Below are 22,880 nucleotides of genomic sequence, written 5' to 3'. Positions count from 1 at the left end.
AATCTGTGGCGTGGGTTCTTCGTCTGTCTAAATGGACCTTGAGGAACTGTGCTAGTTGCTCTGCCAGCAAGATATCGTTAGGGCACAAAAAACGACCATCATCCGGATCTGTGGGAATGCGACCAATGGGCCTTTGATTAACTAGGTTCGCAATCTCTAGTAGGACTGTGTATAACTCGAACGGTGCCAGAACTGTATCACCAATGGCTTTCTTGAGAGCGTTTTAACTGTTTTGACCATAGCCTCGGTACATCCATTTTGGTGAGGAGCGAGCGGGGTCGTGAATTGCCATTTTATACTGCGATCTGCGCAAAACTCTTTAAGCTGCTTTGCATCCCATCCTTTAATCATAGCATGTAACTCATTACTTGCTCCAACCATTTGAGTACCATTGTCGGACAAAAGAAGCTTTGGATACCCTCGGTATGAGAAGAATCGTCGTAATACTTGCATAAGTTCCATGGCACTAGCATCTACTGCAAGTTCACAGTGTATCGCACGCGTATTGAGACATGTAAATATGACGCCGTAATGTTTGGTTGTTTTATTACGACCAATTTAACAGGTCCGAAATAATCGACTGACGAGTAGAGAAATGGTGGCGTGTGTGGCTGTAAACGAAACTTTGGTAGATTTGCCATTAACTGCGTTTCTAACTTCGCTTCAATTTCCCGGCAAACTGTGCAACGACTCTTGACAACCTTCGCAATTCTGTGGGCTTTAATGATCCAATACTTTATTCTCGTTCTTGCGACCGTGGCTGCGACTCCGTTGTGGCCAACTCCATGGGCATCACGATGATTCTTGATATGTGGTGGTCATAAGGTAATAGGAGTGGTCGTTCATTCTCGTATGAAACAAGAGATGGATCTACGCGACTTCCAACTCGAATCAATTTGTTGTCATCAACGTAGGGAGAGAGGGTTTTTAATTCCCCTTTCTTTACTCTTTCGAAGAGACTGGATTGTGCTTGCTTGATCCAGTATTCTTTGGCAGCTTGGAGCTCTTCACCAGTTAAGGGTCCAAGCTCTCGTGGAGTGTCCCCATTGCCTTTCTTTATACGCAGATTTCGACCGAATCTTTGGACATAGGCGGTAATTCTTACGACTCGTTTCCACCTGGCGTAGCGTTGACAATCGAATATCTGGCTGTGCATCGTTACCTTTCTTCTTTCTTCGTTCACTTTGTTCTATTTGGCATACCCGTTTCCATTGGCCAATTTTCTTCTGGTTGCATTAAGAATGTCGGACCATTGAACCATCTGCCGTTTAGCTCTTCTGGTGTAATACCTTTCGTAAGATCGTCCGCGACATTTTCAGCAGTGGGACAATGATGCCAATCTGCAGGATTGGAATTCGACTGAATTTCACTGACTCGACATGACGAATGGCTTGTACGCACGTGGCATTCCTTGAATCCATGCTAACGTTACTCTACTGTCGGAGAAAAAGATTGTTCGTATGAACTTCATTCGCGTTTCTTCTTGGATTGACTTTGCCAGACGACTTGCCAGTACGGCAGCTTGCAATTCGAGACGGGGTATGGTTAACTCTTTTAAGGGGGCGACCCGAGACTTTGCCGCTACGAACCGAACTCCGAACGTTCCACCTGCCAACTTCCATCTAACATAGGAGCAAGTCCCAAAGGCTAATCGGGATGCATCGCAGAATATGATTAGCTCTGGATTGCCAATGACGCCAGTCGGAGTAAGACATCGTTGAAATCGGACATCATTAAGTGCGCCATTTCATTGAATAACACCGTCCACGTTTTCTTTAAATCAGACGATATTTCTTCATCCCAGGTAAGACCGTGCTGCCAAAGCTCTTGCATAGCAATCTTCGCTTTCACTAACGTCGCCGCTCCAGCCCCGATGGGATCAAAGATGCCAGCTAATTTGCTGAGGATAACGCGTTTCGTCATCTTGGTAGGCGTTGCTGATGTTGACTTTGTTCCATTAGGGGGTGTTTCAATAACAGGATCATTTGTCTTTACTGCAAATGAAAACTGATCTTCTTGTGGATGCCAAACTGTTCCGAGAACCTTTTGCACGTTGTTCTCTTCATTTGTTCCGAGAATTACTTCCTCTTTGCTTTCTTTATCCGTCAATGGGGCGTTGGAAATCCACTCTTTTATACGAAACCCACCAGCATCAAGGACTTCATCTATATCAGAAATTAGCTGTCTAGCTTCTTCAACTGAGGCTTGCGAATCACACACGTCATCCATGTAGGTATTTCTCTTAATTGCTTCTGCTGCTTTCGGTTTGTTTTCTTCTCTCAGCTCGGCGGTTTTGTGCATTGCAACTGTGGCCATAGTCGGAGATGGACGATCGCCAAACGTCAAGACGGTTTTAACAAACACATCTGGTTCTCGATCTGTTTCCAAGTTGCGCCAGAGAAACCGATGGACATGCTGGTCTGCTAGCGGAATTGCAATCATATGATACATCTTGGAGATGTCACCGACAACAGCTATCTCTCTTTCTCGAAACCGTAGCACTACCCCGAAGAGGTTATTGAGCAAGTCCGGTCCTTTATACCAATACTCGTTCAAACTGTGGCCATTGTAGGATGCTGAGCTGTTGAAGACAATTCTAACAGGAGTACTTTTCTTTTCTGGGCGGACAACAGCATGATGAGCTACGTAATGCACGGGTCCTTTCCATTCCTTAATTTCATCTTTCGTTAATTTCCGAGAAAATCCCATGCTCTCCATTTCTTCCATCTGCTTATCATAGCTTTCGGCGTGATCAGGTGTCTTAGCGAGTCGACGTTCTGTGGATTCCATCTTCTTCAATACCTGTGTATAATTATCTGGTAACATTTCTGGGCTCTTTTTCCATGGATAACTGATAGTCCATTTCTTTTCTTCCAAATGGCAGGACTCTTCAATGAGCTTTAATTCTTTTTGTTCCTGCGGTGACAACTTGGTAGTTGGGCATTGGCATGGAGATATTGCTACTCCCATCGACTCGGTATTCCAAAACTCAGAAAGGTCAACTGGTGCGGCTAATCGAACATTCAGGACACGAGTGCATTTCTGCTTTGTCGGCTCTTCATGTACTCCAAAGGCTACCCATCCAAGAGGGCTCTTTCTGACTGCTAAACCGTCCTTGATTCGAGTTTCACCAACATGAAATTGCGGATGATTGATGCCGACTAATAAATCCACAGGGCCAGATTCTCTTTTCAATTGATGAGTTGGTATTCAAAGATCTCAGAGATCCTGTTCACATTGACATCTGCCATATCATCTGAAATGTGTGAGATTCCAACTGCTTGCACTACCTGGATTCTTCTTCCATCATAGGTGGATATTGGAACCTTGTAGATCTTTGTGTCTAATTCTTCTTCAGTGCCTCCAACTTTGGTTATGACTATTTTAGATGGTCTTCCTTCAAGTTTCATTTCCTCAGCTAGATCTTTGCGTACCATTGATATTTGAGCACCGCTATCGTAGAAAACCTTTGCTGCTTTGGTTCCATGTACTCCCTTCACTTGACCAAGAAGAACAGGTAATAAGGTACCACCACCATCTTGTGTAGAGCCAACGTGTGCAGCAGATTCATTTGCATCAACATGGAGGAGCTTGTGATGAGGCTTATTGCAGACGATACCCGACTGTTGTTTTCCCCGCAATCTTTCTTTCGTGTGCAATTAGCAACTGTATGTCCTTTGCCTTTCTTCAGACAACAGAAACATGCTCGTTGATCCTTCACTATTTTCCATCGCTCGTTTGGGGTCATATCACAAAATCTTTTGCACTCATCCACATAATGTTGACCTTGACACACATAACACTGTTTCCACATTGGTCGTTGATCTCTTTGTTTTCCATCACCATTTTCATTCTTGGAGCCAAACACATAAACACGACTTGATTTGACATTTTTGCGGATTTGAGCCCCAGAGCGCATTCGAGCGGTCATCTCCCCCTCCATCCAGGATAGAAGGTTATCCATTGATGGTTCAAGCCTTCCAGAGTTCAGATGCCGTGCCCAAACTCTTAGGTCATCTTCGCTCATCTTTCTTTCTATTAGAGATATCACATGTGTGTTATCCATATCTTGAGGGCGTTTAATTTCTTTCAAGATGTTGTATGACCTTCTCACTAAATTTACCAAATGGCAAAAACGATTATCTTCTCCAAGTTGTATACTTTTGAATCTTTCCAGATCAAGGGTAACCGTATCTGACACAACTCGAGGATCCCCATAATTTTGATCGAGATACTTCCATGCAGCAGCTAGATCAGAACTTATTCCTTCTATCAACTTAGCTGGCTCAGAGCTTAAACATGAACGTAGTACTGTCAATGTATCTCTTTCAGAATACTGTGCTTCAACTGCGTGCTTGAAATCCGACTTGAATATGAAATATTGTCGAACATCACCTGAAAATACTGGTAGTTTGGCTTTTTCATGCTTAACGGTAAAGGACTTTGGCGACTTAGTACTGGGCTTTACTGCTTCGGAACTTGGGATTGTGCTTAGTTCACTTTCCCCATTATCACTACTACTTCCAGTTCCAGGCTGTTCTATAACACCATTGCTTCCTTCAGCTACATTAACTCCATCAATATTTTCTGCATTTTGGACCTCCTCATTCACAATGTTCGTACCATTTCCATCAGTTTTCTTATTAACATAGTCATGACATAAAATGGAACAGGCTATGTACTCACTTGTGCAGGCTTGCATCCAGGCTTCAGATTCTTCAAACTCTTCATCGCTCAACATAATAGCATATTCCTCATGCTTCGTCAACAAAACTTTATGGACCTTTTTTACATCTTCAAACGCTTCGCTTACTTCATCCTTTGACCGGTTTGCCTCAATAATTTCCTTCGCTGCCTTGATAACCCTCGTAAGAGAGCCCTTTGCACTTCGACGCACATTCTTAGCTTTATCCTTTTCATTTCTCTCCATTATACTTCGCGATTAACTTTAGTCGCATAGCACCATCAGCAAACAGGTGATAAATCTTCAGATAATGGACCGATGGCGTACACAACACAATAAAACAACAATGATTTGGGTTTCAAAATTGATTATACATAGTATAATTACAATCTGAAGCTATATAATACAAAGAAAAGGAAGAAAATATATAAGTATTTATTTTGACTAAACCTCTCTACTTAGTTTCCTGTACTTACATTTGTCCAAACCACTGTTTAGATTAACATAACAAACAAAACAACCCTTAAATTCGCTACTTTTATAGCTCAAAATTATTTAACTTCGCTTCGTCTCTTTGGCAATGTTTCCTCGTGTTCGTGCATTTTGTTTTCGGGCGCACTTGTGTACCCTCGTTACTTTATGTTATATACGCCTATAAGTCAACGAAACAATCATTAAAGGCAAAAAAAATCGCGTTAGCGATCGTTTTATTCTGTATCGATGAAAATTATTTCCACAAAGTTACCATGGAAACGAAGAATTTTTATCTCGGCAAGCGGGATGAAAACACCATATGAACACATGGAACTTTTCATCTCGCTAGGTGAGACATCTCAGTAAGCGGGATCATATGAACAGGGCCAAAGAAATAGAATATATACAATAACAATATATCCAAGCATAAAAAAGTTAAGGCAATTTAGGAGATACCTTCGGTGTTTATTACGCTCAGAGCATCTTTATTTTCGTGAATCCTATATTCCGCGAGTTTAATGTAACATTCTCATTCTTGTGAATCTTGTTTGAGTTTAGTTCAAATCGGCTCAACGGGCGGCTTTGTGATATCTGCTGGCTTTCGATTTTAATTCCTGGTAGCTCGGTCTGAATTCGTGGGAGTCACGTGACCTTCATTGTGTACATAGACCATAGACATAGACAACAGACACTTCTGCAGCCGGCGAGGTGAATAATTTAATTATGTTCGCTTGTGCTCATTGTGACATTTCTGCATGTTTCAGAACTAAAACTTTCAACTGATTTTTACACGGCCCGCGATTCATCTACATTCGTGTAAACTGGTTATAGACCTCATCACTATATATTGCACTTCAACGTGATTCCCATCGATTTGCCAGACTGCCATCGACTTTTATTACAACTACAAAATTCTAGGCAGTGTGCTAAAGATTTTGTCGACAATTTTGCTGGTTGTGTCAAATCACCAGCAAAATAGGATGTACTTAAAATAAGTTTGGTACAATTAGTTCACAAAACGGCTTGTACGTGTTCTGCGACAACAAAGTACAAGGTTCCCACGGAACAGAGGTCGCACCGAGTTACACTATAGTGATTCTTTAAAACACAATGAGACAGCGATATAGAATTACACAATTGGGGGCTGGGAATTTCTAAAGGGTTTTACCTCGAAGCATTTTAAACAGTTTTTCGACGTCCAAGTATTATTACACAACGATTGTCGTTTTCGTATCTATGTTTATGTAATTCATATCTCATACAATTACTTTAAGATATATTTTTTATTAAATACCATTAAATATTTCGATATAAAGTAATAATCACTCCGATTCCATCACATAAAAACTGATATAAAGCACTTATATCCATTTATAATATGACACCAGACATAAAGATCAACTTGCATATATGCAACAGGTAAATGTTTTCTGCTGAGAATTTTTGCACTTCCGCTATTTGCATCTTATCGCATTTCAGTGTCTAGCTTTAGATACACCCATCGAACTTTGACAAAATTCGAATTCGGTAAGGATACAAAACTTCTGCAGTCTTCATAACCACAAATTCTAATGCGGTACTTGTTGGGCATTAAACCAGCAACAGGTGGCAACGTTTGCCAAAACTAAGACAAAATTATGACCGCGAATTCGCCACACAATAATAACAATAAAAAATTATATCTAGACATAAAAAAGTTAAGGCAATTTAAGGATCGAGATACCTTGAATACCGATTCAGTCGGCCAACTCCGACGAGACAACGGTGTTTATTAAGCGCTCAGAACATCTTTATTTTCGTGAATCCTACTCCGTGAGTTTAATTTAACATTCTCATTATTGTGAATCTTGTTCGAGTTTAGTTCAAATTGAATTGAATTGCAATTAAAATTAAATTGCCTTGCGGCTCGACGGGGCGGCTTTGTGTCTCAGCTGGCTTTCGATTTTAATTCCTGGTAGCTCAGTCTAAATTCGTGGAAGTCACGTGTCCTTTATTGTGTACATAGACAGTTGGCACTTCTGGGAGTTGGGACCGGTTGTATCAAGCCCGTTTACCTTAAACGGTGAATAAGTATAAATTATTATATGACTAGTGTTTGTTTTTGTAAATCCTGCAATTTGATTGGCTGCTGACGAGGCGGGATTTTCCCATATTGCCCACGGGCAATACGCTCAATTTTTATTGCCCTCGGGAAAAACAACAGCAATTCGAAATGAATTGTTATTCGTGTTTATGGTTTTCCCAAATTAAGTCATATAATAAATAACTTACTGACTTCGATTGTTCGGTCTGTACGGTAAAATATCAAACCTCGGTCGTGCCGTATTGACCTCGCTATCGCTCGGTCAATACGGCACGACCTCGGTTTAATATTTTACCGTACAGACCTCACTCTCAGTCAGTAAGTTCTTATTAAATAACACTCTTAGATCTCTCTTGAATGAGTCGACTTGAATATTATGTACTGATGTACTGAATATGTAGTTGTAAACAGTATACTGTATATTTGTATCAAGGTTGAAAACATTTAGTTTTTGCTTGTGGAATAAAATGCTCTCATATTTCTGCATGTTTCAGAATTGAAACTTTCAACTGATTTTTACACGGCCCGCGATAATCTACATTCGTGCAAACTGGTTATAGGCCTCATCACTATAATATATTGCACTTCAACGAGATTGCCATCGAGTTTTATTACAAATACAAAATTCTAGGTAGTGTGCCAAGGAGATTTTGTCGACGATTTTGCTGTTTGTCGTCAAATCACCAGCAAAATAGGATGTACTTAAAATAAGTTTGGTACAATTAGTTCACAAAACTTTACCTCTTACGGCTTGGACGTGTTCTGGAACAAAGCGATTCTTTAAAACACAATAAGACAGCTGTCAGCGTCCAGTGATATAAATTTGCACAATTGGGGCTGGAAGAGTTTTACCTCGAAGCATTTTAAACAGTTTTCCGACGTCCAAGTATCATTACACAACGATTGTCGTTTTCGTATCTATGTTTATGTAATTCATATCTCATACAATTACTCTAAGATATATTTTTTCAGTAAAGTTTAAACTGAAATGTGCACACAGCTGTCGTTGATCAGCGGTACATGCAGCATATGCTTGTCAATCATTCTATTTAGTTTTATTTAATTCCAATGTAAATACGTATAACGTGAACCTATTGATCACTTCCAATTTTCGTTTCTTGGTCGGACTGTTGAAGGTTTAATAAAGTTTTTAAAATCTGCTATGGTATAAAAGTTGTTACAATTTGACAAACACTTTTAGAAGGGCTATCATTCAGCGCTAAGCTGATTTACAAGAAACCGTTTCACTCTAGTTATTAATCCAGTCCAAATGTGAAAATCTGAATATATACAAATATCTGTAATATATTAGTAGGTTCACGGCAACCAGGAATCTTTCGCAATTATCGCTATTCTGGTTTAATTAATGAAAGTAATCAGCACACAAAGAGTACATTTACGACCCAACGTTTCGACACTCCGGTCTAGTGTCTTCATCAGGGCTAATCTCATGTTGAAACTTTGAAGACACTAGCCCGGAATGAGAATATTTGAGCTCCAGAAAAACCATTCATGCAAATTATGTAATGTATACGAGTATGATTTGTATGCAATGAAAAATCGGCATACTCACACTTCACTCAGATTAAAACGAGTGTCAAAAATAAATCGTTTATAAAAGATATTGGTTGTTGTCATTTTTAGTTTTTTTTCTAAACTTTCGAATGGTTATTAACTATTGTCGCCGAGCTGGGCACATGAAATTAAAGCTATTAAAAAGTTACATTTCGTGTAGAAATTTGAATCTAAAAAAATATTTAAAAATTCCCCGGTTTTTTTGCCGGTAATTGTTTTTGTTGTTTTTTTATACATTTCTTGTGCAGTTTAAGTCTTGAAATTTCCTCATAAAATATAACTTTTCTATAGCTTTAATTTGACCATACAGGCGTCAAGTATTTCGTCTCATAACTCAGAAAAACTATTTTTGTTTCAAGCTGATATGGCGATGTTTGTCAGGAGTTAGCGTTCCAGTTTACCTACAGTTCAATGGCCGGCGCAGGGTACTAATTCCGCCCGGAGATTTTAATTACGCCCAGGAATGAAAATGCGAAATTGAAGTTGTCCGCTATTATGTCATGGACGTTTGACGTTTTTGTGACTTATGCGCATGCGATTGTCTAAATTAAAATTTTGGTTCGCGTCAGATTAACTGCCATTTTAAAACTTTTTTTTAAATTATATTTTTCAAGGCTTGTTCGCATATCTGCCTGCCACTTGCGACCTCTCTACCAGCGAGTCCGATCAAACCTCAATAGCATACCTGCGGTAGATAGATAGAATACAAACCTTTGTCAGTTTTAACCATATTATCTATTCAACACATTCAAGTTATGAAATGGGGCACAGACCACCATCACAAACATGTGCCAACCTCAGTTTTAAAACTTGTCACAATTCCTTGAATCTATCACCAAATACTTTAATAATTTGAAACCCATTTGATTGCAATTAACTTTATTGGAAAATTATTACAAATTTTAACCGAACAAACAGGCTCTGTAGCTGATTTCTTCCAGGTGTTTTTCGACTCAAATTGTTATTTATATATATCGAATTTTCCCAGTAGTTTTCTACTATTGAAAAAGATTTTTTGAAAAAGTTCTGGAATACCTGGGCTGTGCAGATTATTTACTTATACAGTTTATGCTGTTTTTGAAACCGAACCTAGTTACAAAACCTGTTCAGTTCCTAACGCCGGTTAACTATAATGAGATTATAATATTTGCTTAGTGAATATACTTAAACGTTCCACATACGATATTTGTTGATTAATATAACAAATCAAACATCACTATATCTATTTTTAAAGCAAGCAGACATTACGGCAAGCAAGACAAAAGTACACAAGCTATAAAGCATGCAAAAGATAATATCGAGTAAATTGAATATATGTTTAAAATGTGTCTATAACTACCAGTGTTTATATGTTTAATTTTTACTTATCTGATTACGTCATTACAGCAGCAACGTTATTCTGACTCTATGCTGGGGCTAATTTGAAATCTGTTATTGAAGCCCCGTTTACACTACACTCGATTTATTGGCACGGCACGGCTAAAATGGGTACCCGTACCCATCTCATTCGTGCTCAGCCTTTGTTTTGGTAGTCTGAACACTAATGAAATTGGGTACGGGTACCCATTTTAGCCGTGCCGTGCCAATAAATTGAGCGTAGTGTAAACGGGGCTTTATTAAAGATCAACAGTAAACTGAATTAATACTTCACACCATATCCGCCTATATGCGGGAGAACTTTTGAATTCGACGTCGGCCGGATTGCTTGGTTGCCTGTGTTTGACGCGATGAACTTCTCAGGCCCAGTCTTCCGCTATTTCCCTTTCTTTCCTATAAACGTATAGTGGTTTTTGGTTTCCCTGATACTGACTTTTGAACATTTTTGTTTACCGTTATGGTAACTTGTGTTGTTGCAACTTATCGACATTAATGTTCATGGGGTTCAGAAGAACATCATTATTCAGTCTTGGTTTTAATTTTATGCCAGATGAGCATTTTTACTCTATTGTTGTTGAAAAAACCTGTTGTTACAATTGTGCAATACTCCAATTATGCATGCTGCTCATTTTGACAAAGATGCGAGCATGCATGCTAATTCTGGATTAAATACCCTGGCTTGCAGATAATTTTACCTCACGACTTGACATGCAACATATGCACGGCAACTCAAAACAGCAACTCAAAAATTTGCGGCATTGAAAGGCCTAACTCAACCTAAATTTTAACATGACAATGCCAAAATAAATAAATCGCATGTGTACCCATATCAATAATAAGGACTTTATACAATCATAGAAAAGGCATTTTTAAATTCTGTATAGTTAGAAGTCGTAACTTACCTTCTCCAATTTTTCTATATATTTCACAATTGAGTGAATGTATTCGAGAGTGATTTCTAGCGGGATCTCGTCCAGGTTCGGTGGACCCAGAGGGAACCACAATGATGGTTCCTTCAAGCTAGACTGCAAAGAGTTATGTTCGTCTGGCCAATATCTTTCAGTTTCTGACGAGAGATAACGAAACACGAAACGACGTACTGCTGTCAAAAAGTTTTGTGGCTTGAACTGTTCAACTTCCCCGCCAACTAGAGCTTTAATGGTTTCTTTCATCTCATCTGGCAACTCATCTCGGAATTTCTCGGCCAGTCCTTCGATGGCTCCATCGGCAAGCACATCTTCAAGAGCTTCATAAAGGGCAGCAACGTGTTTAATCTTGATCGAACTACGTGGTTTGGGTAACAGTTTTACTGGGAAGGGACTTGGTAACAACGGTGACCATTTTTCGGCGAGCTCTTCCAGGGTCATATCCTCGTTGAATTTCTTCAATTTTCTTTTAAGCAGGAAGATCAGTACCTCGATATGTTGAAGAAGATCTTGAGCTTCTCTAATCCTCTCCTCTTTTAGGTTCGACACACCTTTACGCACATCTTCCGGCAGTTTAGAGCTTTGTGTCACTTGGGATCGGATCTCTGTCAGCAAAGGACCACACGAGTGGAACAACTCTTTCGCGAAAATAAACTTGTTTAGGGTCCCCGTCAGGAAGCACTTTCCAAATGCGATTTCTGTTGCCAGCTCCATTTCTATTCTCTCGAAATCATAGGCGATTTCGTGACCCTTGCCATACTCGGGATTGTTTCGTGCATCTTGGAATAAATCGTCTGACCATTGGAAATTTATAACTTGTTTTTCATCCACCTTCTGAATAGAGATACACGGAACTCCACTACAGTTTTCTTTTTCCAGGAAACTTAAAGCTGGGTGGCGATGCGCAGAAAGGGAAATGATTGTATCTAAAATTGAATTTTGATAAGAAACCAGAATCCCAATGGCTGTTTCAAGATAGATACCATCATCACTCTCCATCAGACAGAGAGCTACACTATTAGTCTCCCCTATTCGAGGCATGTTGTCGTGATTATCACCAGGTTCTTTCTTTACTAAGGGGAGCATTTTGTTCCATGCTTCTTTGAATTTGTTGAACAATTCTCTCAAACGTTTAGTTTCATCAGGGTTTCGCTTTAGTTGTAGAATATGACCAGTGATGAAATCGTTGATGGTGAACTTAGACTGCGCGTCTTTTCTACTGATGCGATGGGTTAATGCTGACGATACCAGGCGAGACCATTTCAAGAGATGGTGGAGGTTGTCAATTGTCGAAATTTGGTCAAACTTTGCAAAGAACAGAGTCAAAAAACTGTGCTTTTCTCGTACATCATTTGGAGAGTTGAGAAATGTGGACCTGAAGTCTTCTAAACTTGATTCTTTGGTTACACGGAATAATCTCTTTAGTTGCTGATTTTGTTCTTCCGGATCCTCCGGATAATTATCAAGTTCCAAAATGCGACATTCAAGCTGGACTGTTTCTTGACTTTCTTCTGTGTGCTCTAGTTTTATCATCTCCTTAATTTCCTTGGACGTTTCTCGTCCGTTTAAAAACACCGGTTCGGTAAGCAGGGCGAACATAGTTTCCCATTTTCGTCGCGCCTCCGGTGGCGAGCAGTCGTTCTTTTTTAGTAGGTTGTTACTTCTCAGCAGACCCGAAGCTCTCTCTAACACAAGATGCAGGGTTTTGATTGCGGCACTTCTCTGACAACTAAGAATTTTCATCAAAAATGATAGATCATTTTCCATAATCTGGAAGCAAAAATTTGCCGGTGTTGTGGATTCATCGTCAAGCTCAAGTCCGTGCAAAACGTTTAAGGTTTTTCTCAACTTCTCCTCAGAAGAAGTTCCGAGAGCAACTCCTGTGTAGTATGACGAATACACTATAAAATGCAAGGCACGGTAAACGGCTGGACTCATGTGTGGTGCGCAAAGGTCCCATTCATGGCATGTGTCATTCTCGGGGGGCAATGACAACGTGGCAGATTTCTCCGAGGATGTGCTGCAGTTTTTCTTGTCATTCAAGTTTTCGGGACAATGCGGACAGAGTTTTTCGTTGCTTCCACTCTTGAAAGCTAATCTTGAGCCACAAGCACACGTAACACAGTCAGATGCTTTGGTAGATGATGATTGTATGTATTCAAACACGGAACGTATCTCTTCTTCGCAGTGGGCGAGAACACAAGGCGGTTCAAATTCATCAGTGAGAGTGAAATATCGATAAATTGGCGAAGTTTTTTGAAGTGCACCTGTAGCAACAACACAAGCAAAATGGAGAACTAGTAACGCCAGTTCAACATCTTTCACTGGTGACTCTGACGATGGCTGAAGTTGGGGAGAATTGAAATCGTGACGACCAATAACTCTCAACAGAAGTTCTTGAAATAGTGACGGAAACGAAGCGACATTCGCAGCTATCCACTTCACCAACAGTTCTTCTTTATCAGTGAGCTTTCGCACAGCCCGTTTCAAGTAGACCATGTTTATAAAAAATCCAAGTAATGCAAATACATGATCTGGGGAATGATTACATTTCTTCAAAAATTCTTTCATTAGTGTGTCATCATTTAATTGTAAGTTCCAACAGGCAGCTTTGACTTCTTCATATTCAGGGTATCCTAACACAGATGTAAACACAGCCTTTTCTTCACTTTTTTCATTCCGCCATAGCTCCTGCATTGTGGGAAGGATGTTATTTTCGCCAAACCACACTCGTAAATCAAATAAACTAGTGGTTTTGTGAAGTTGTTTCATGAAAAATACTTGTAACGAAGATTTTGGATCTTTAAGTAGTGAGTTAACTTCTGACATTACGTGGATGTATTGGCTATCTTCTTTCACAGCACTGGGATTTCCAGCAACGAAGTTTGCTAACATTGTGAAGAATCCACGAAGGAACGCAACAGCTGAAAGAACGGATAAACCGCGAGCAATTTCATCTTGTGAGATGAATGCCAAAGCAGCTTTAGCAAGTGTAAGAACTTTACAGTCAGAACTATCAATGTCATCGATCGTGAAATGTTCGTCAAAATTTAGCAAAAATTGAATTAGATCACAGATCATCACAGCAGGATACGAGTCAAGATGTATCAAACCCTCAGAGTAAAGATCTTTGAATACTTCGTCAATATTCTCGAGACAAGGACAGTTATCAATAGTACGTGGATTCGTGATTATATCCATAAATATGCCAGGCGACTGTATTTCCTCCACCATGAGTAGCCGTAAGACAACAGGACTCATCATCATTACCAATTCTGGTCTCTTCAAGGACAGAACTTGTTCGATTATCGGGCGAGCACCACAGGTGTCAACATTTGTGTCAATACAACGACCATAAAATAGAGCTGAGAACTTCTGTAAACCTTCTTGCCCATCCTTATGTTTTTTTAGTTTTTTTTCCAATGGTTTGATAAGTTGTTCTGTTATAGTCTCGAATGCCTGTTCGTTGTCAAGATAACCGGATTTAAGACTTACGCCAATATCGTATAGATCATGCAGCGACGATAAGGTCAATGAAATCTTTGGATTTAAGACAATCCTTGAGAAATCAACACACAATCGTAGGTAATGGAATGCTGGTGAATGTTCACTAATTTTGAATGCAAGAGAAAGCAACAAATTAGCATTTCGTTTCCAAGGTTCAACACCACCGTTGTTTTTAACAATTTCCTGCGAGGGAAACATTTTTTCACAGTATGCAGTGACTAAGATATCTCCATATCTCTCTGAGTCTTCTATGTCCTCCATTCCGTTTTCAATCGGTTCTCCTTCATCTGGTTCCTGTTCAAAAAGTTGTTCCTTGTTGAGTTCTTCGATCAGTTCTTCTTCACTGGACTCTTCTTTAATGGGTTCAACGTTCGTTGATTGTTCGTCAAACTCGAGCTTTATGTCGGCAGGCTGAACTCCATTTTGTTCTTCTTTATCTGCTTGGAGTTCAGCGCAAGAATTTGATTGAGTGCCGATCAAAGACTCGTCTTCAGAGCCTTCACTCTTTTTCAGCGTTTTCACAAACACAATGTCTTCAGATGTGCTTAGCATGTCATTTGTCACATTTTCGGTAACTGTTAGTGGTACAAACGGTCCGCAGCAATCAACCATTTTCAGCAGATCAAGGATTTGTTCGCGATGAATCCATATAAAAGTGTGCAGGAGTGTACAAAACTCGGGCAAATTACTCGCTGGCAAGCTCTGTTTAGCGTCAGAAATGAACACTGCCTTCGTTATTGAGGTTCGTTGGGGACGAGTTAAAGTTTCGCTGAAATCGGCTGTTACCATATCAAAAATGTCCTTCATGTATAAATCGTGACAGTCAGAAGAGAAGAAAAGGAGTTCGGGAACCTGGTCTGTTATCATCTTGGAAAATTTTTCGAGTTGCTTTTGCCAAACATCCCGTTTTAGTCGTCCATTTTTTTCTAAATTGTCATCATTTGCTATCAGTGTTGTATAATCTTCTAAGAACAACTCCTTGACGCCTTCAACTTTCCTGATAATTACTTGACTGAATGGTAGGCAAAGGTCAAGGCTGGTACTGCTAAGTAAATATGATTCCGCCCCAAGTGGCTCAGGTATGTCTGACATTTTGAAAATGCTAGTATTCTTGATACATTTGCACCATATTTCTTCTAACTCTGGCAACATAGTTTCATCAGAAGTTTGCCACTTGACTAAGTGAGGTGGCCAAGCATTCTCCTTTTCTAGGAAGTAAACAATCTTAGCCAATGGATTTTGGACTAATCTAGAGACGAACTGCTCCATTGCACAGTAAAGAGTCGAGAAATTGATTAACGACTGGCGATCACAAGCAACCTTCACTTGCCAATTTACTTCACAGTATGTTTCCTGATCTTGTTGGAGAACTTTATAGTCAATCGAGTTTAAGATGAGTTCCTCTATGACTTTTGAAACTGCTTCCGAGTCGAAAAGGTTCTTGGAAATGCGTAAGACCATGTCTAAAGGTCGCTGGCTTTGTGTATATTTAATGCATGTGAAGCACCATAAAAGATCGTTTTTTGCAATCAGGCGAATGGGCCATATTTGAGATGTGAGAAGTTTCTGAACGCTTTTCCCGAGTAATTCATTTAATGGTACAAGAGGAGCTTCAAGGACATCGAGGAATACCTGTCTCCAACCACACAAAAAGCTAAACTGCCAGGAAACATCATTTGTTGTTTCTCCACGTTGAACGTGAACAACGATACAAACATGCTTGCGTCCTCGTGGATCTTCCTCAGTTTGTTGCACAAATCGCTTATAGGCATCTCTTTTTTCTTCAATAATGGAACGGGCAAGGAGTAAATGGGCACCATCCAAATCTGGTTTACACTGCAAAACCAACAATTTCTTTTCTGGTGAATTCCAGAATTCGCTAATTTTTTCAGTTAGTTGTTTCTCAGACTTGTACGCACTCAGTCGTTCAACTTGACATTTGAAACCGCTGCCTAAACATCGACCAATATCCGTGTGAATGTTGGAAAATGTCATAATAACCGTTTTAGTTCCAATCTCATCACCAGCAAAGAAAGTCAGATTCTGATCATTGGACACCACGTGGTCCATGAAGGAAGCAAAACCCTGGTGAACTGGTTTCTTGAAATATTCATCTCTCAATTCATGCACTTCGTGCGAATCTTCCTTCAAAAGATTGCATTTCTGGGTCCGCAACATACCATCAGGCGATGCAATCCACATCAAGTCATCTTTACATTTTTTCAAAACACCTGCTGAGGTATCGGCGTCGTGGCTGCTTGAGGTGTCTGCATCATGACTGTGTGACAAGACCAGTGATGGAAGGGTGTCTTCGTGGAAACCAATGAATGTATCTGTTTCCCTGAAATGTGACTCTAAAGTCTGTACGGTGGAGATCGCTTGAACCCAGCTCTCAAGCTCGTTGATCACATTCTTTTGGTCTTCCGACAGCACATCGGAATAGCGCAAGACTTGCTTTTCAAACCTGTTAAGGAATGGGGGGTCGGAATAATCTACTTTATGCTGATCAATAAGAACAATGCAGCGAAATCCATCGTTTACTTGACACATTGGGTTGCTATGTGCTCCAAGAGCCACACGACAGTTTTTCCTGTTCCCAACAACGGCATAATTCTGGTTTAACATATCATAAAGACTTCCATAAATGCTTTCAAGATCTTTTAATATCAGGATGCAATTCCGTTCCATGCAAAGAATGATACGACTCAGGATTCTGTAATTATACTCTTCGGACAAGTCCTCTTCGAATCGACTGCCGTAAATTGTGATAGTTTCCTTTTCTAGCTGAGCAAGACTTTGTCTTAAAATTCCAATGGCTGAGTCTCCATTTGTTATCAGCATCAAGTGACGTGCTTTGGGGTCTGAAAGATTCTCTCGAATTAATTTGGTAACTTGGACAATTTCTTGATCATTGGATGTCATATACTTCTTTAATTTTCCAAAAAAAATCTTTTGAATGTTGGATACTTCACCAGGAAGGCCTCCAAAATTGCGCTGTAGTGAAATGTTGACTTCTTTGGAGTTGCCGCGACCTGTTAAGCTTTTGATGAGAGAGTAGTAATCACGCAGACCGTGAAAATTGGCATGGGTTTGTTTCCCTTCATATTCGAAATAGCCTTCTGCTAAGGACATTAACTCCTTCTCTCCCAAATTTTGGCTGCTATCACCATCATCAGCGTAATGTAGTGAATGGCCAGTCTCATACAAGTCTTCTTTCGTTGGCTCAGGTCTGGACAGATGAATTGCTCTGTTCATCTTCGCTGCATCTAACGACCAATTTGAAATACCCACAACTGCAACCTCTGGCAATTCCCCATCTCCAGGTTCTAGTAAACTGTGTAAGACTTTGAGTGGGTTGTATTTAGAATTTTCTGCCAATCCGACTTCATCCAGCAGAACAACAGGCAAAACATTTCCATCTTTGTTGTGTGATTTGTATTTGTGTGCCTTTTCAAACACTTTGTTGATTCCTTCGGAAGTTGACGATTCTGAACCTTGATACGAGACTACATAAAGTTGTGGTAACTCTCTGAACCATGGATCACGCGAATCTCGTCCTCGTAAATTGCTTCGAATCAATTGAATGGATAAGGATTTGCTGCAACCAGGCTTTCCAACTACGAAAATAGGAATACGATTTAAGATGCAAACCAACATAACAAAGACATTCTCACGCAGGGCGGCGTTTTTTGCTGTGCCAGGGGGGAGTTCCATCCGATTTAAATAATCTTCTTCTTCCATACGTACAATGGCGGCAAAAGCATCGGAATTATTTCCACGACTCATTGAAGTTCCATTTCTAAGAAACAGCTCCATCATATGTGCTCGATAGCTCTTTCGCAACTCTGAAGTAGGTAATCTGGACAAGTAGCAATGGGCGAGAGTAAGAACAATGCTTTTTATCATAGGTTTCGTGTTGAACCGTTCTGAGATCGAATGGTAAATTCGAAGGTGCTGAGGACATTCGTCATCTAGGGTACATTTTAGCTCCTTGCGCTTTATTATCATGTCCTGAAACCATTTTATTAGCCGAATGCAGCGATGCACATCGCGAAGACTGACACAAAAAGAATTATTTTCGGCTTCCCGAATAAACTTTTGAGATGCGGAAAGCAGATCAACAAGTAAACCTTCATATTTTTTTGGAATCTCTCTCACCATCCTTTGGATGTAGTCTCGTTCATCTTCCGGGGCAAGGGAGCCATAATCCCACACATAGTCAACCATAGCTTCAGGCAGTTCGTGCACACGATACACAAGTCCGGAATATTCATCCACGATATTCTTGCCTTCAAGGCCAGCTGTCTTGATGTGTTCTTCTGGACGTAACTTGTACGGATTACAAGCTGCTAGGAAAACAAGATTGTTGGACAGTCGTCGTCCGAGCATGGAATGATGACACATGATATCATTGATCAAGCCTAGATGGTCACACGTGTTGATTTCGTCCAAGAATATCCAGATTTGCTCTTTCTTTTTATCGGCAAGGCATTCGCTCGTGTTGATAAATGCGATTATCTCCTCTTCCGATATTCCTGCATGGAAATTGAATGTACAGAAATGAATACCGCATGTATTCGCTAAGTAGCGGACGAGGCTGGTCTTTCCACATCCTGTCTCCCCCATGATAATCACCGGTGCATTCACACGAACCCGTAATATGATCAGTATCATCTTCAAGACATTATCCGGTGTTAATGCGTAACTTTGGAATAATTCGGGGTTTTTAACCATTTTTGCGCCAGCTATCTTCTCTAACTTCTCTTGTAGTTGTTCTTGGGTAAAAACCTTGAAGTCGTCGAGCTTGGTATTTTTTCGTACCGCTTGGCTCATTAGCAATTTCTCAACATTTAAAGGAACCAATGATCTGTTCCGATACACAGCAGTGATGGCTTGCGAGTTAAGACCATGAAACACGACCAACAAATGGTTGCTGTCTTCCCACTGTATCATTCCTTCAACCCGTTCAACCATATCGGTGGCAGATTTGGTTTTCAACGTCAACGCTTTGTCTAGAGCCATTGCAGATTCTTTCTGAGAAAGATTCCGCTTTTCACTCGAACGGCATGTTGTTATGGCTCGGGATGCGAACTCCCTTGATAACTCTAACAAGGCTTTGAAAAGATTGTTGCGGATACCTTGGCTTCCTTTGCCCAACATAGATTTGAGATGTGGAATTCTGAAAAATGCACTTTTAGAAAACTTCAGAAGTTGATCGGCCAGAACGCTTAGGAATGTTTGGAGCGTTGTAAAGGTAATATCGGCATCTGACGCGAAATATTTTGCCAAAAGCTCCTGGCAACGATGTTCTGCCATTGGCTTTGCTCTTTTTGGTCCACTGAAGTAAACTTCCTCCAAGTCAAAACGAGCGCGATCGAAGATATCTAAATGATGGCAAACAACTTGGACATCACTTGTGATTTCAGGGCTGACCAAAAGATCCTTGAAATTCTGCCATTTTAAGTCAATGCGAGTGAAGTACTTTGATATCATCATTGACTCTCGAAGGAAATCGTTCAGCGTATTCGCTATTTCAATGTAGATGTGTGTTGTAGGTAGATGATAGAACTGATTTCCAGCTGAAACCATTCCTGTGACAATCAGTTGAAATAAGAATGTGTCCAATGACAGTGGGTCACTAACTTCTCCAATATCCAGATGCAGGCAATGGTACTTCTTAAGCTTGAGCTTTTTAAGACGCTTGATGAGCTTGCTGGGCTCAAATGGGCCACTGATGGAAAATGAAGCAACATTCATACCTTTTTTCAGAACTTCGTATTTTATTTGTTCTGTTTTACCAAGACCAGGAAGAGTGGATGTGACCATTTTGATATCAGGCCAACCGGATTGAAGGCGACTCTCAAGGACTTGATCACTCATACTCGCAATGTGGTGTGTATACTGGGAAAACTGTTCGGCAATGTGGTGATGGTCGCCACCACGGCATATTACAGCTAGTTGATAATCAGCCTTCTCCTTAATGATCTCGTGACTTTCGTAGCATCTCTGCTTTGCTTTGATTGCGTCTACTAATTGAAACTGCAATTCATTTGGTAGCAATTCAACGTTTGCAATACAATAGAGACTATTTTGTTGAGGGCATTTTGAATGCGCGAAGCATCTTTGGAGTAAAAGGTGTATTTCTTGCCATGTTGTTTGGGAACTGCAGAAAACAATTTGATGCGGTTCAGGAAACGCTTTTGACGTGTTCTCGTACAGTGTGAGGACGACGTTGGCTGTTTGGGGACTTTTCTTCTCCAAACAAGCGACAAAAATTTCTCCTGGTGTGACTGTAGCGTCCAGCTTAATGTATGATTGTGTTTGTTCTTCAAGTGGTACCCATCTGATGACTGGTTGTGAATTACTGAAAATATTTTCTAACGCTTGACCAACAGTTGCTACTAATAAGTCGGCACTAGCGTCCGAGCCTGATGTTGTCTGCTTCTTCTGTAGCTTTCGGTATTTCTGTAACTGCGGTTTAGTGATCGTGCGGTCAACGAAATGGATTAATGGAAGAACTTCGTCAAAATTATTCTCGGATTCACTAATGAAAAAATCATACAGCGTGCATAGTTGATCAGAACGATAATAGTTCAGAAAGTGAAAGTTTTCGCGTTCTTTCTTGAGGATGTTTTCCCATTCTTGCAGATCAGTTAAAAGAGTGTCCCTGGTAGTTTTAAGTTCTTTGGTAGTTTTTATTCGTTTCCAGAATTCCCGATATTTCACATACCCAGATGTACGTAATTCCGATAGAAGAGTAGAAATTTCCGTCAATAGATTAACTTGATAAATAAAGTTATCAAAATCAATATCGTCGCTACTTTCCTTAGAAGGGCCTAACGGTACCTTGATAGCATTTTTGTGGGAAGTAACAATGAGATGCGCACGGCTCCGTAAGTCATGTAGGTCTGACAACGTGTAATTGCACGTTTTCACTTCACTGCTTCCCTGAAGCTCATAGCTAATCTTAGTTTCACATCTTTCATCTTTTTGCGACACCCAATATATTCCCCGCTTCAGGCAGTTACTAATGATTTCCTTAGTCATCTCCCCGCGGTTTGCAATACTTGTGTACAATCCACGAAGGCTATTCACGTTTGTACTGCACTGATGAATTTTCATTGCTATGTCTTCATGACCAATGCAGAATGCTTTTAACATCTCGAGAAAACTCAAAGGACTGCATTTGTTTTGCTTTCGTATCTTAATCAGTGGTGCTAAGAAACCATGGACATCGATAAGGTCCGAAACTGATGACTCAGATAAAAACTGATCTGAATGTTCTTCAACAGCGTCAATCAAAAAACGAATATCTTCATCAACTATTTCTTCGACAAATCCAAGTAGTTCACTGGATCTTGACAGCTCCTCCATCACACAATCAAGGTTTTCTCCTGAAAATGATGAAACTATTCCATGTACATATGTCATTGATTTGTCCAAATCAGTGAGGGTGAGCGCTGCACTGTTCTCCAAAATTGTTTGGAATTGTGAAAGCGTTTTAATCATGCCATTTAAAGGATCTGCTAATCCAAATATTTTCAGCGTGCTAATGATGTGCTGCACTTGTTTCAAGACAATGGGATACTTCATAAAGTCTTCGATGTACACTTTAACCAAAGGGGAAAACGGGCGCCTAAAGTATTTTCCTAGTAGCTCGAGTTCTTCGTCGAGTCGGTTTGGATGCTTCAAAGTGCCAAGCAACGTCGTTATGGTCTCAACACTTAGCGATCCGGGATTATTCAACACAGGGTTCCATTGACATTGAAGCTCTTCGATTGCTGTAGTTGTTAGAAAGGTAATCAACGACTCGAAATCCCATGACGGTGCTGCTTCGCTTTCGTCACCACTCGAGTTCTGTAATTCCTTTAAACATCTCTTAGACACACTTGAAAAAGACCACGAATTTACTAACGGTTGTAGTGCTTCAGCAGGTCTTAAAAAGGGGAGTAATGTTCCCCAAAACGTATCAACACGTAATTTATCTACATTCTTGCTTTCGAAAGATTCCTTGAGATCATTGAACGTCTGTATGATATTTTCTAAGCCATGGACGACGCAAACATCACTTGGTATTTTCTTCACGTGATTAATCGCCGAGTCCAACAAATCAAATTTTTTCGAACAATCTTTTACAACACGCACCAACTCAGTAATACCATCCAAGATTTGCGTTTGGTGATCTTTATAATCAGTCATTGGCATTGATTTAAGCAGCACACTAGCACATATCATTGAGACTCTTTCCCTTTCT

The 22,880-nt window shown here is 40.2% G+C and overlaps 2 protein-coding genes across 2 annotated transcripts; both read right to left on the bottom strand.

Moving 5' to 3' along the window:
* Nucleotides 1-3,496: 3,496 nt before the first annotated feature.
* On the bottom strand, nt 3,497-5,269 carry LOC114536670. Its single transcript, XM_028558022.1, has 2 exons — nt 5,161-5,269; nt 3,497-5,080 (listed from the first exon to the last, which is right to left on the bottom strand). Exon 2 carries the CDS (start codon nt 4,928-4,930, stop codon nt 3,497-3,499), a length of 1,434 nt encoding a protein of 477 aa, XP_028413823.1. The 5' UTR covers nt 4,931-5,080; nt 5,161-5,269.
* Nucleotides 5,270-10,405: 5,136 nt separating this feature from the next.
* On the bottom strand, nt 10,406-22,287 carry LOC114536639. Its single transcript, XM_028557992.1, has 2 exons — nt 11,096-22,287; nt 10,406-10,586 (listed from the first exon to the last, which is right to left on the bottom strand). Exons 1-2 carry the CDS (start codon nt 22,217-22,219, stop codon nt 10,479-10,481), a joined length of 11,232 nt encoding a protein of 3,743 aa, XP_028413793.1. The 5' UTR covers nt 22,220-22,287; the 3' UTR covers nt 10,406-10,478.
* Between the last annotated feature and the right edge of the window lie 593 nt (nt 22,288-22,880).

Source organism: Dendronephthya gigantea, unplaced genomic scaffold, assembly GCF_004324835.1.
Source record: "Dendronephthya gigantea isolate DGI-Jeju-01 unplaced genomic scaffold, DenGig_1.0 000142F, whole genome shotgun sequence".
NCBI lineage: Eukaryota > Metazoa > Cnidaria > Anthozoa > Malacalcyonacea > Nephtheidae > Dendronephthya > Dendronephthya gigantea.
This window is presented reverse-complemented; position numbering and strand designations above follow the sequence as displayed.